The sequence below is a fragment of the Sminthopsis crassicaudata genome, chromosome 5 (assembly GCF_048593235.1).
Source record: "Sminthopsis crassicaudata isolate SCR6 chromosome 5, ASM4859323v1, whole genome shotgun sequence".
Lineage (NCBI taxonomy): Eukaryota > Metazoa > Chordata > Mammalia > Dasyuromorphia > Dasyuridae > Sminthopsis > Sminthopsis crassicaudata.
Genome location: NC_133621.1, coordinates 162,347,463 through 162,359,991, shown reverse-complemented (window position 1 = coordinate 162,359,991; position 12,529 = coordinate 162,347,463). Strand labels below are relative to the sequence as shown.

Sequence of the window (12,529 nt, the reverse complement as noted above, 5' to 3'; positions counted from 1 at the left end):
GTATAAAATATGTTTATTTTTCTTCATCTTTCCCTATGTTAGCCTGAAAACCTTTTGTACTACAGCCCAGATGAGGATTCCAAAATCATGATCAGTGACTTTGGGTTGTCCAAAATGGAAGGTAAAGGAGACGTCATGTCTACAGCATGTGGCACTCCAGGATATGTGGGTGAGTAGACTCATGGGTCATTATTCTAGGAATGTATATGTGTGTTTGGTGATTTCATGATTCCCATTAAGTATATAAAGCCAATTTGTGACCAACTTGGGGGACAGAAGAAAAAGACCACAGTTTTTTTTTAGGGGGGGGTATTGCCAGTAGATACCTATTACCACCAGGATCAAATATAAAATTCTATGTTTTTTTAAGTTCTTAACCTGTCCTAACATTTCTAATCTTCGTACATGTTACTCTCCTCCATAAGTCCTTAAACTTTTTCCAATCATGACCCCTTTTCCCCTGAGAAATTTTTACTTGATCCTGGGTATATAAAATAGGAATATAAATCAAACATACACTGATAATAAATCACAATTTCACAACTCCCACATTTAGTTATTAAAACCTCATGTGGAATTCACAACCACAGTTTAAGAAGTTTGGCTCTATGTTATGGTAACACTGACTTTCTTCCTGTTCCTCATACAAAACATTCTATCATTTCCTAATTCTGGGCATTTTCACTGGCTGTCTTCTATACCTTGAAGGCTAGGTCCCAGGTAATACCCCGCTTCCTGCAAGAAGCCTTTCTTGATCCCCTTTAATGCTACTTCTTTTCCTGCGAGATTATTGCCAATTTATAAATCTTGTTTGGAAAGAGTCGTTTGCATGGTGTCTCCTATGCTAGACCACAAATCCCTTGAAAGTAGGGCCTATTTTGCCTTCCTTTGTATCCCTAGAATTTAGCCATTCTCGTTACCCATAATTAAACATAGCCCTTATGTTTAGCACTCAGTAGACATAAATGCCATTGACTTGACATAAGTTCATATTTGTTGTCCAGTTGCTACAAGGGACAACATGGTGAAAGTATAGAGCAGATAATATAACATATAAAGAAGCTGGAGATTTGGTTTGGTTTCTCAGCTCATCTCTGCCCTTAGCTGCCAATATGACCTTAAATATTTCATTTCCCTACTTCATGCCTTGGTTTCTCCATGTGAAAAATGAGAGGATTGAATCAAATGAACTCAAGATCTATCCTATTCCAATAGTGTGTGATCAAATCAGATATGCAGTTGTTGTTATTCAGTTTTTTTGGACTTTTCACAACCCTTTTTGAGGTGGTCTTGGAAAAAATACTGAGGTGCTTTGCCATTTCCTTCTCTAGCTCATTTTACAGATGAGGAAACTAAGACAAATCAGGTTAAATGACTTGCCCAGGGTCACACATCTAGGAAATGTCTGAAGTGGGATTTAAAATTAAGCCTTCCTGACTCCAGGCTCTGCAATCTATCCACTGTACCACTTAGCTGCCTGCACCATTAATTAATAATGCCATAAATGCCATAATGGCATTGGACTTAATGGACTCCAATGTCTCTTTTATCTCAAAATCTATGATTCTGTGGAGGCTTTCAAAGGAATACATGTAAAGCCATTTGGAAATCTTCATAGGATCATAGATTATATCCAAGGTCTACATGTTTCAGATGAGCAAGGTAAAGTGACTTTGCCCATGGTCTCAGGGGGATTTGAACCTAAGGCCTCTGAACTTAAAAAAAAAAAAAAAAATATATATATATATATATATATATATATATATATATATATTTTATTGAGATGATGATTCCACTTGAAGAAATTTTAGAGCTGAGAGAAATCTTAAAGGTCTTCTCAATTCATATCTCTGTTTTATTATCAAGGAAATTAAGGCCTAGAGAGATCCAGTGACATGTAGATAGCAAACCTAAGATTCACTCACGGGTTTTCAGATTTCAAATCCAATGCTTTACCCACTCTACAACAATTATTCAAGTCCTTATATAATAAAGTCTTGGACTGTGTCAGACACATAGTGATGTTGTTTTTGATGTTTCCCTTTGGGGCATTTCATATGTCATATCCAATTATTTTTTTTTATGTTGCTGAAACTTAATGGATGGAAGACAAGGAAGAAAAGGAAATGAAGTACAGGAAGGAAAAGAATGAACAAAGGGAAAAAATAAAAAGGCAAGGGGAACAGAAGAGAGATAGGAATGGCAAAATTGAGATGATACCAATTGCCTGGATTTGAACCCCCAGTTCACTGCAGAGCCAGTTATTCTCTCCTTTTTAAAAGGGATCTTTTCTTCTCAATTGTATGTATTGGATATGACATGTAGGGAATAACCCTACTGATCATTTAATAAAAGTTATTGCTGGCTGCTCCTCTGTAAGCCAAGAAATATCTGTTTTGCTTCTTGGCATATTTGTATCTGGAACAATAAGATAATAGAAGTAGCTATATCATGAGGGCTTTGGGGAGAGGGTGTATGTGTGGGGGAGAAAAACAGAGATATCATGAGGGCTTTGGGGTGTATGTGTGAGGGGGAGAAAAACAGAGAGAGATCTGAACAAACCAGTGGCAAGCAGGAAATAAAATGAAATGTTATCTAATCCCCCAGGCTCCTAAAAGGAATGAGAAGTGCTTATTCTACCTACACTGAATCATAGCAATTAAAAAATGAAAACCTTATTAAGTCATGTTGTACAGTCACTCTGCAAGTATAGATTTTCTTTTCCTTTTTTTTAATTTAACCTCCATTTATTGATTATTGCAAAGTCTTTGGCACAAATCCATATCATGTTTTAGTTATTTATAACAATAGAGATCTAAGTAGATTGAGAACACTAGAGGGTTTGATGTTTACATGGAAAAGAAAAAACTATTCTCTATTTAATAGTGTAACCAATAAAATAATTTCAAGAATAATTGGCAGAAAATGTTTCAGGATTTCTTTATTTCAGTGAAGCTGTCATACATGATCCAATCCAGACCATGAATCTATTTTGCAATATTGTGCATCCATCCAGTTTTCACCTTTATATCTTTAAAAATATGACCAAATAGGTCTAACAAAGAATATCTATGATTTTATGTTGCATCATTTTTTGGATGCTTGAAGATATTTCTTTCCATGTAAGTTTTTGGTTTTTTCTATTTTGACTAAAGAACCGGGGGGATTATGACCATAATTTTAACTCTTCCAAGATTCTAAATAATCAAACCATAAGGTTTTCTTACTCTTCTATCCACTCTTTGGTGCCGCTGAAGTGGAAGGACCCATGTTTGGATTCTGCTCCCATTCTCAGTGCCCTGAAGACAGTGGAAAGAACTAGTATGCTGGATTTTTTTTTGGCGGGGGTTAATAAGGAGGACAGAGAGAAATATGAATGTTCTATTTAATCATCATCTGATTTAAATTTGCTGAGTACTCACAAAGTACACAGATTTCTATTGAACACTACAATGGGATCAAGATATTAGATTAAGGAACAAATGGTTCCTACCTTCTAGGATCTTCCATTCCTATGTCATTAAATCATGTAACACATCTAAGAATGAAAATTTCCCCCTCTTCTAAGAAGAAACACTTCCCCAGATCACATTCATGTACCTCCAGTGCCTTCACTGCCGCATGGCAGTGGATATGTAGCTGGTTAAGTCAGAAGCAGACTTATCTGACTGAACTGGTCAGAAGTCACAATAGCATTGTGACAATCCATAATCTGGACTGAGGTATGTGGTGTTCTATCAGAACAGCCTCATCCCCACCTGGAATCCAGAAGGAGTTATATGAAAATGAAAGAGGCATTTACCCCCTTTATGGTTTGGGGGAAGTTTACTATTCCATGCTTAGAACATGAAGAAGAGAATTAAGGTAAATTTTTACTTTTTACAATTAAGAATAGCTAGCATTTATATAGTGCTTACTATGTGCCAGGAGGGCAATTAAGTGGTACTGTGGATAGAAAGCCAGTTTTGAAGTCAGGAAGACAAATCTTCTTGAATTCAAATCTTGCTTCAGATACTTATTGGCTATTTCACTCTGGGCAAGTCACTTAACTCTATTTGCCTCAGTTTCCTCATCTGTAAAAAGAATTGGAGAAGAAATTGGCAAACCATACCAGTATCTTTGATAAGAAAACCCCAGATGGAGTCACAAAGTGTTGGACATGACTGAAAAATAACTGATCAAAAACAACAATGTTCCAGCCATAATGCTAAATGTTTTACAAGTATCTTATTTGATCTTCACAACAATCCTAGTGATGAGGTAAGTGGTAGTCAGAGAGTTGTTAAAAATCCCCTTTTGTTTGGTGCGGAAGTTCAAAGTAGAAGAATTTACAAACCTGAAGAGTTTTAGGTGGCAAAAATGGAAATTTATTGTTGGATAGGAAGCCAGTTTTGCTAAGACACTGACTTCTTTAGTAGCAAAATCCTAATGAAATGGAGGCTGGCACTGAGAAGAAAATGCCTTCTCAGCAGGCAGGATCCTAGAAGCAGAGCAAGCTGCTTTGGACCTTCTGCAAAGAGTGAGTTCAGAAATTGCCCTTTAAAAAGGAGTCTTGAGGCTTCAAATTTCAGGTTGAAAGGAAAGCCAAAGTTCCCAGGCCCAGATGCTTATCAGTATCTGGCCCAGATCTCCAATTGGTATTAACAACACTTCAAAGGGGTGCTATTTGACCAAGATTTCTAATTGAATCAAAGGGTCTGACATCCCTAAAAGATAACTTATCTAGGGAGATATGCTTTCCCAGGAGGGCCTGAGGGTGAAAGGGACCACAGTTTGAGTGATAATTTTAAAGGGAATACAGTTTCACTCCCCCTTCACTAGGAATTAAATGCTATTTTTATGCTCATTGGTAATAGATAAAAGAAAAGATACCAATATTGATTTAATGATTGCATGTAAAAATTTAAATAATATAAATCAATTCCTGGAACATGAAGACCAAAAAACTTAAAGAATGTCTTAATTAATACCTCTCTTTACCAAATAGGGAGAGGTGGTGGTAAAAGAGCATGTGTATTTATAAGCTTATTAATAAAAATTTACAGAGAAAATCATGGTAGCTTATGAACAATATGATCTTGTAAAGAAAAGAAGCAATGGAGAGCAAAAATAATTTTATAAATTAATTTTTATAAAAGCCCAACTGAGCAATTATACCCAGGATTAAAAAACAAAGGAAAAATATGAAAAAAATCTGCAAAGATTTTTATGTCATTTTTACAAATGAACAGTTGAGCTATCCCTCTTGGAGTGTAATATCATAATTCCCAACATGCTTACAAAGGACACAAAAATTGCACTTAAGAAAATGAAAGAATCAAAAGCAACTAGAGTGGATTCAAGTATGCATAGTAGAGGCTTATGCTGAAGGCAATAATTGTGAGAAGGTTAAGGGATTAATCCATAAGGCAGAAGGATGAGAAGATACCCAAGGCATGAAAAAAATCATAAATTTCTTAATTTAAAAAAAAAAGATGACCAGGAAAAACTACTATATGTGCCTTTTCCATTTTTATAACGTTTTGTTAGAATAATCTACACATGCATTGAGGTCACTCTTGATGAATGTATTAGCAGAAACAGTTAAACTTTCACAAATAATATTCTCAGGCAGGCCATATCTTTACCAGCTGTACAATTAACTACCAAGTGTCACTGTTTATTTTTTATTTATTATTCTTAAGTACTTTATTCAATATAGTAAAGCACATCCTCTTCAAATAAGATATCTTCTACCCACACATCAAAAAATTCATGATTCTTTGAAATATTTAACAATAGAATCAATCTTGTTCACTGACTTTCTGATCATAAAATAGGCAAGGCATAAGACAGCAATGTGACTACTGGTCAAAGGTGATTAGATCTCCTAAAGGAGATCTAAAATGAAATCCAGGTTGAAGAGGAATATCCTACAAAGTAAGGAGGCTCCTGATGCTTCTGTTTGAGGATGACATCATACTAGTTGCCGTCAAGTCGTAAAATACCACCAAACTTCCTGGAAGAAATCATTTGGCCTAACTATACAGAAAGGAAAAATGAAGTAGATGAAGAATACTTATGGATGGGATTGTGGAGATAAAGTTGATTAAACAATTTTTAGATTGTCCATCAGTATATGTATACATATACATGCTGGTGTGTGTGTGTATGAAAATCCATATTACATATATTGTTTTATGTATATATTATGTATAGTATGTCTATATCTAAGACAGGCTGTATAAATGGATGATATGTGGGTATCAGAATTAAAAAGAAATAGGAAAGCAGATTGGATTGCCTTCAGGAAATTGCAAAGGTCTTTTAATGTTCTCAGGCTTCTCTAAGAAACAAAAACCCATGTTTTTAATATCAGTTGTCTTCCAGTATTATTTTACACCTGGGTGAAATGGAATGCAACAGTCTTTGGAAAAAGAAAACAATTATGAGAGGTGAATGGAGAGATTCATGGTGGGCATAATAGCAGGCTGCAATATATATCAAACAAGGAACTTTAAAGAAGGGGAGTAAAGTTATCCGCAAAATGGGAAGTGAAAAAAGAAAACAGGTTGTTCACATGACAAAAACAAAGTATTCAACCTGAGTGCCCCATTGCTAGCTTTGCAATGTCAGGAAAAAGCAAAGATGGTTGGAAGGACCTCCTGTGACTATTTTATAAGAGGAAATGGACTAGAGTCACAATCTACATCACTATAGTGAACATCTCTATTGATCACTGATCCATTTGAGTCCATTGAGTTTTTGAGTATGCTTTCATCTATAACATTTCCTTTAGAGTCAAGAATAAATTTGAACATAACAGAAATGGTTTTCTTTGCCAACCTAAAGCAATACATAATTTCAACGCCTTTGAAATAATTGTTAAAGCATTATGGTAGTTTTTAACTGGAAAATAGTTTTATATTTAAATGACTCTTTGAGTGAATAGCTAATCATTTGAACAAAACATACAATATTAAAAGGGGAAAGGGAACATTCTCCATAGCTTTATGTCCTTACTTTTCTGTTTTTTGTTTTTGTTTAGAAGACATCAGAAGTTTTATAGATTTGAATCTTGCTCTTTTAAATTTATTTGTACAAAGTATCCAGAACTGATACATTGAGAAATTATCACTACCTTGTATCATCTTGTACCATTAAAATGAACTTTTTTTTGAAACCATATGATTTTTGCCTTATTGAGAAATTATCATTACATATCATCTTGTACCATTAAAATCAGCTTTTTTTTTTGGAAACCATCTGATTTTGGCCTTAGTCACTCAGTGAGCATTTATTAAGCACCTACTAAGTTCCAAGCATTGCACTAAGCAATAGGGATACAAAAAGAGGCAAAGGACAGCCCTTTTCCCCAAGGAGCTCACAATCCAATGGGAGACAATATCCAAATATATTTAGAACAAGTTATATACAGGATAAATAGGAAATAATTATCAGAGGGAAGGTAACTATAATTAAAAGAGGTTGCAAAAGGCTTCCTGTGGAAGGGGGGGTTTTAGCTGAAACTTGAAGGAAGCCAAGAAAACCAGGAGGCAGAGATGAGGAACAACAGTCAGAGAATACAAAGGTTCGAGAGATGGAGCATCTTGCTTATGGAATACTAAGGAAGCCTGTGTCACCTGAATCTAAGAGTACATGAATGAGAGTCAAGTATAACAAGACTGGAAGGCTGGGGCAGGGGAGATTTACAAAGGGCTTTGAATAGCACAGACATTTTATATTTGATTTTTGAGGTAATAGAAAGCCACGAAAGTTTACTGAGTAGGATAAGGGTCCGGGGCAGTAACATGGTCAGATCTGTGCTTTAGGAAAATCACTTTGGTAACTAAAAGGAGGATGGACTGGAATGGGGAAGACCTGTGGAAAGCATACCCATAATTATCAACAGGTCTTTGTTGAATATTTATGATGTGCCAGGGACAGGTTGGTTTAAAATATATTCTGATAGCATTCTTGACTCCGAGGGGCTTACAATCTAGTTGGGGGCATAAACAAAAAAGAAATGCTTAGCGATACAATTCATTTTCCTGTTTCCAGTCTCTTCCTTCTGCATCAAAAGTGCCACATCTTTTTGTCTCCTGTTTTTCTGTCTCTTTCTTCCCATTTTCTTTGCTTTGGAGAAACAAGCATGAAGCTATCAGCTTGACTCAGAGGAATTCCTACTTCTCTTCTCCCCAGGCTATGATCCTGGAGTAATAAGAAAGTCCTTTCCCCCATCTTTAAAATTCCTTTTATCTTATTCCTCCCAAACAAGAACAAAATGCAAGTTTCACTTGATACTTTTGTACAATGGTGAAATATCCCTATTTTGGAGAACCATAGTTTCATTGAATATCATCTTATAGATGGGTATGTTTAAAAAAAAAAAAAAAGATAATTCATGCTCCATGAATTGAAGTTAGATTAGATGACATCTATGGTCTTGTCTAGTTCTAAAATTCCAATTCTATGAGATCACTGAGGTTGTAAAAGAAGGCCCAGCTAGGAATCCAATAAAAGATAAACAGATAAGACTGAGGGGATAAGGGAAACTAATCTCTCCATACACTAACTATTTTTTCTTGCTGTAGTCACATATAGAAGAAACTAGACTTGTACATATTTGATGCCCTATTTAATAAAATTTGAGAGAATATTTCCCCAAGACAAACACATTTTAAAGAGATCATGTAAAACCAAAGATACAACTGTGGTAACTTCTTATATTCTCTATTCAGCTATCTTAATTAAAATAGCTTGCATGTTCTCCAAAAGTCACTGAGAATAAAAAAAGAAGACACTGAGAAGCTTCAGTTTTAAGTTCATATAACTGAGAAAGAAGGTGAGAAATATAACCCCTGTGGAGTAGCAGATTGATAATCTGTTTCTACTGCTGCTCAATGATGCTACTAATATGTGAAGAAAATTTCCAGTGTTCTTCATCAGGTTTTTCTGGGTTGAGAAAAAAAAAATTGGTATTCAACTCAAAATATTTAAGAGCTTGTCAAAAACACACCAAAAAAGCTTTCCTGAAGGATGTGTTGTCTTATCGGCAGGATATTTCCAGGGCCCCAAACTTTTCAGGAGAAAAGACAAGTTGTTGCATAGTCTTGAAGCCAACCCAATTTCTCACCTTAGATTGAATAACTAAACCAGCTGGGTTTTTGTCTTGCTAAATAATCATCCGTGATTAGAATCACATGCTTAGCAAAATAATTTTCCCTTAGAAAATGGCCACACTTTTGCATTTTGCATGTTTTGTAATGACAGTGATTATGCATAAATGTATAGAGCTAATTTCTCTCTTTCCCTCTCTGTCTTTTCTCTACCTCAGTTACAACAACTTCCCTCAATAATTTAATTGTAATATTTCACAGGTGATTTTATTCTGCTTTTATTATAAATTTGGCCATTATCATCATGAACAACAAAAACCATGCAGAATAAGAAATAAAAATACTCTAACTCCCTGAAAAGATTATATCAAAAATGTTCACAAAGTAGACCTGAATGTTTTTTAATCCTTTTTTTAAGCTGTTTTTTTTTTTTTCTTTTTGTAATTAGTTTATCAGATCATGAATATTAAGGGACTTCAGAGATCATTTTGTCCAATGCCCTCATGTTACAGGGGCTGGGGAAAGAAGCTGAAGAAATGTTAATTAACTTATTTACAAGGGGAGAGCTAGATGGCGAAGTGTATTTAATATATATAATCCTCTGCTTGTGTTAACCTTGCTTTTTATCACTTCATATGAACCTTTCCATATTTGTATTTTTCATATTTGTTGATTTTTATAGCATACTCTTCCTCTTTTTACATTTACATATCATAATTTATTCAGTCACCAATCAAACAAATAATTTTGGCCATTCTTGTCCATGGCCATCTATAAATATTCCATGGGGTTCACCCACTATCCTACACACCTTTCTCTCCCATCTCGAAGCATTGTGAGAATAGTAATTTCACATATTTCATATTCTTCAGAATACTTTTTTCCCCTAGTGTAATTCCTTCCCTCCAAAGTTATTTAAATCAAATTCTTCTCTATTCTGGACAGAGATAAACTGTTGGTCTATCCTTTTAGCAGAGTGTCAACATTAAAAGCATTTTATCATCCGTTTTCTCCCCAACAGAAACCCTAACATGTCAACACGACCCAACAGAGATCCTATGCTTCCACACACAGAAAGTTAATCTACTCAGTTTGGGTGCTTAACTTGAGGCATGGCTGCCTTGAAGTTAGCTGGAGGGTTCTAGAGTCAATCCTCACTTAAACCTCTGTATCTTATTGGCTCCAAGTCCATGCTTTTTTCCATATAATTATTCAACAGAATATCTCCATGTACTGCTACATGTATCCCACTCTCTTATATTTCCTACATAGTGAAAAATAATCAAATCCATGATATCATTGCCCCTAAAAAAAAAAAAATCTGAAAATCTACTGTCCTATGGCTCTCCTTGCAATCCCTGTAACTACATAGACCAAAACTTCTTTCTCTGGCATTCCAAAGTGTATTATGGTTCTATCCCTCTGTAAAATTTTAAGTTCAATGAGGACAAGAGATGTTTCACTTTTATATTTGTATCCAAATGTCTAGCACAGTACCAGAACACAGTAACATTTAATAAATGCTTGCTGATTTATAGTTGCTCTTGCTCCTAGGCTTGGATAGAATCACAATTGGCATCTCCCCAAACATACTCCAAGTTGGACACTGGGCCTTTATATTTTCAGAGTTACACCAAGGGAATCTAATACTCTTGACATATACCCCCTTGGAGACATTTTTTTAAGGAAGATTTTTTCCCCTTATACCAAGCCTAAGTATACTTCCTTGCAACAACTTCTCCCCCCTTTTTTTCTGGTTCCCTCCTTTAAGACCAAGCAGAATACCTCTTCCACAAATGGTTTTAGACAACTGTTACCTCCTTCCTCTTCCAAACTTCTCCTTTCCAAATTTAACTTTCTTGGTTCTGTCAACTATTTTCACATGACTTCATTTTAAGGTTTTTTTTCCCCTTTTTAACCACTCTGGTATTAACCAATCTCTTTGGATGCTTTCCAGTTTAGCAATTTCCTTCTTTAAATGTCAGACCTAGAAGTAAAAATAACTCCAGGTTCTGACCAAGGTGGGATACTGAAGTACCAGTACCTTCCTTGTTGTGGGTATCATGTCTCCTAAAGCAACCAAAGTTTTCAGTACCTCATTACTCTGCTAACTACCATTAAAAGGGAATCAAAACTAAAAAATATAAAAAAATCAGATAAACTATTGTTTAGTCATATGCCTCCTCATCCCCATCTTGGATTTATGAAGTTGACTTTCTTACTCCACATGTAAAGACTTTATATTTATCCCTAATTTGTTGTTGTTTGATCATTTCCCATCATTTCTTACTCTTCATGACCCCACTTTGGGTTCACTTGTCAGAGATATTGGAGTGGTTTGACATTTCTTCTGTAGCTCATTTTACAGATTAGGAAACTAAGGGTAAGTGTCTTTTCCAAGATTACACATCTAGGAAACTATCTGAGAACAGATTTTCTCAGGGCTTCCTCATTCCAGGTCTGGCATTCTTATCTATTGAGCTACCTTAACTGCCTTCTTATCTATTGAGCTACCTTAACTGCCTTATCCCTAATACTTTGTCTTATTAGATTTAGTCCAAAATGTTAGCCTATGGGGATCATTTGGTTTGTGATTCTGTCTCATGAACATTAGAACTCCTTTGTTTTCTGCAAATTTGATAAGCATCCATTCCTTCTCATTCTAGGCAATTGTTGTCAATAGTTTTCTATTCTACAGGGGCAAGGCATTGGGAACCTTCCTCTAGAACTTAGGAAATATGGATAAGAATGGATCACATAGTTAATTATGTTTTCATTAGTCTTTGCTCTTGTTACATGAGCGAGCTTGTCTTTGTGTGTTCATACAACAAAACTCTCTGATGACATCCTTATGTTGATGATATCAAACTCCAAGTGAAACTGAGCCATTAACTTGCTCATCAGGATCTCTGAAACTACATCCTGCCTTAGAAAACCACATATTAATATCTATGTTTTATTTTATTTCCATTATGTTACCAAATATTTTAATCTATTCAGGTCACCTTCAGGAGTATTGTGGGCTACATATGCCTCCCCCCACCCCCAACTGCATATATGACACCTCTGTTTTATACTACTTTTCTTATGATAGCTAAATGGATAGAACACTGGAGTTCAAATTCTGCTTTAGATACTTACTAGCTGGGTGAACCTGATTATTTAACCTGCTTGTTTATTCAACTGTAAAATGGGGGTGATCGAATCAGATAATATTTGTAAAGCATTTAACATAGTACCTACCACATAGTAGATAACTATATAAATTTTTATTCCCTTTTCTTTCCATTCCTTAGCATTTCTTGCTGACTCCCGTTCATTGCAAACTATAAGAGATATATTATTCTTATAGAACCATGCCTTATTTTTGTAATTATCTTTTTACCTTTTTTCTTTTTTTTATCTTTCCTTGCTTCCTCCCTCCCATCCTC

General features: G+C 35.2%; 1 protein-coding gene across 1 annotated transcript in view; it reads left to right on the top strand.

Moving 5' to 3' along the window:
* Positions 1–12,529, top strand: part of CAMK1D (calcium/calmodulin dependent protein kinase ID) — a 475,460-nt gene that overhangs the window by 399,227 nt on the left and 63,704 nt on the right. The window contains exon 5 of the mRNA XM_074268635.1: positions 43–169. Coding sequence (XP_074124736.1) covers positions 43–169 — 127 coding nt within the window. The remainder of the gene's footprint in view (positions 1–42; positions 170–12,529) is intronic.